Below are 1,316 nucleotides of genomic sequence, written 5' to 3'. Positions count from 1 at the left end.
AAAAGTGTATATAGACACACACGATTTTTGCATTGAAGGCCTGTTCTAAAAATAAATTCCTTCCTTTTCCCAGGAGCATGATACTGACACAGAGCCACCCTTCACATTGTGATTAAATTCAAGAAAAATGTTGACTCTTATCTTTTTCAACATACTGTAACATGACCAAGCAGGTGTGAGTAAATTCTTTGGTAAAAGGGACCATGACAGTAGTTGTGGACTATGCGGTAGCAACATGGGTACTGTTGTGTGCTTGTAACACCGGCCTATTGTATTTCATTTTTGGGAAAAGAAATATACAATACACTTCAATAAAAATTATTTATGCTTTTATTTAAATAGTCAAATCTTTTAAGAAAAACAAGGCATACAGTTCTCTACACATGATCATGTAAAAGAAAAAAAAAAGAAAAAAACACGAGCTAGAACATGGATTTGTAGATTTTGCTAGAGCAAGCATGTAACCGTCAGACAAACAAAGTGTTTAAGGAAAAAACAAAAACTCATGTACAGGCGATACTTCATTCCTCCCAAATATCTGAATTTTCTCCTTGTTAGGATTGTTTAGAGGGACTTCTTAGCCATGTCAAGGAGAAACTTCAGCTAGTGAATGTTGCGTAGACTGGGGTTTTGGACTCCAAGTCGCCTCCAGAGCACTGGACTCCATGCCTGGTTTGGGGCTGTTATCGGATTTAATCAAAGACACATCCCAAGACATTTGAGAGACAGTGAGGTCACTGTACAAATGGTCAAAACAAGCAGGCTCTTTTTGCTTTTGAAGGAGCACCTGGGGAGTGGAGGACTTTCCCAGTAAAGGCACAGCCAGGTGACAGTTGCCAGTCTCTTGGGAGTTTGAGTTGTTCATCGAAAAGGCCTCCGAGGGAGAAATGAGCTCCGACGACAAGCAGAGAGAAGCCATGGACAGCCTGGTGTCAGATCTGTCAGTCATGGGATCATTTGACACTCTTGATGTGGACTGTTGATGCAGCAACAAAGCAGACAGCAAACTCTGTTCCCCCCAAAACGTCCTGTCTAGCTCCGATGGAGATGAACACTCAAAGCTTTTCATATCTAGAAGGAAAAATGTTAGCTCCCACTTAGAAAAATATCATCTGATCAGACATGAATGAATGACTCAATGAATAACTCATATATCTGTCTTAAGAATAAAACCAGTTTTCTTACCTTTACTGACATTCTCCATTGTTTCCTTTGAGTGTAAGCTCCAGAACAGGTGGGGTTTATATGTTGAAGCTGCTTGGTAATTGACCCAGCTGCAGGCGCAGCAGGTCATTAGTCTGGGAGGGGGGGGGGGC

General features: G+C 41.2%; 1 protein-coding gene across 2 annotated transcripts in view; it reads left to right on the top strand.

Annotated features, from left to right (window-relative positions):
* ift52 (intraflagellar transport 52 homolog (Chlamydomonas)) overlaps window positions 1-819 on the top strand; it is a 4,151-nt gene extending 3,332 nt beyond the window's left edge. For both annotated transcript variants that reach the window (XM_032512671.1, XM_032512670.1), the window contains exon 14: window positions 74-819. In XM_032512671.1, the coding sequence (XP_032368562.1) occupies window positions 74-112 (39 nt within the window). In that variant the 3' untranslated portion in view covers window positions 113-819. The remainder of the gene's footprint in view (window positions 1-73) is intronic.
* The last annotated feature ends 497 nt before the right edge of the window (window positions 820-1,316 follow it).

This window comes from Etheostoma spectabile, chromosome 4 (assembly GCF_008692095.1).
Source record: "Etheostoma spectabile isolate EspeVRDwgs_2016 chromosome 4, UIUC_Espe_1.0, whole genome shotgun sequence".
Classification (NCBI taxonomy): Eukaryota; Metazoa; Chordata; class Actinopteri; order Perciformes; family Percidae; genus Etheostoma; species Etheostoma spectabile.
Note: the sequence above shows the minus strand (reverse complement) of the source record. Positions and strands in the feature narration are given on the sequence as shown.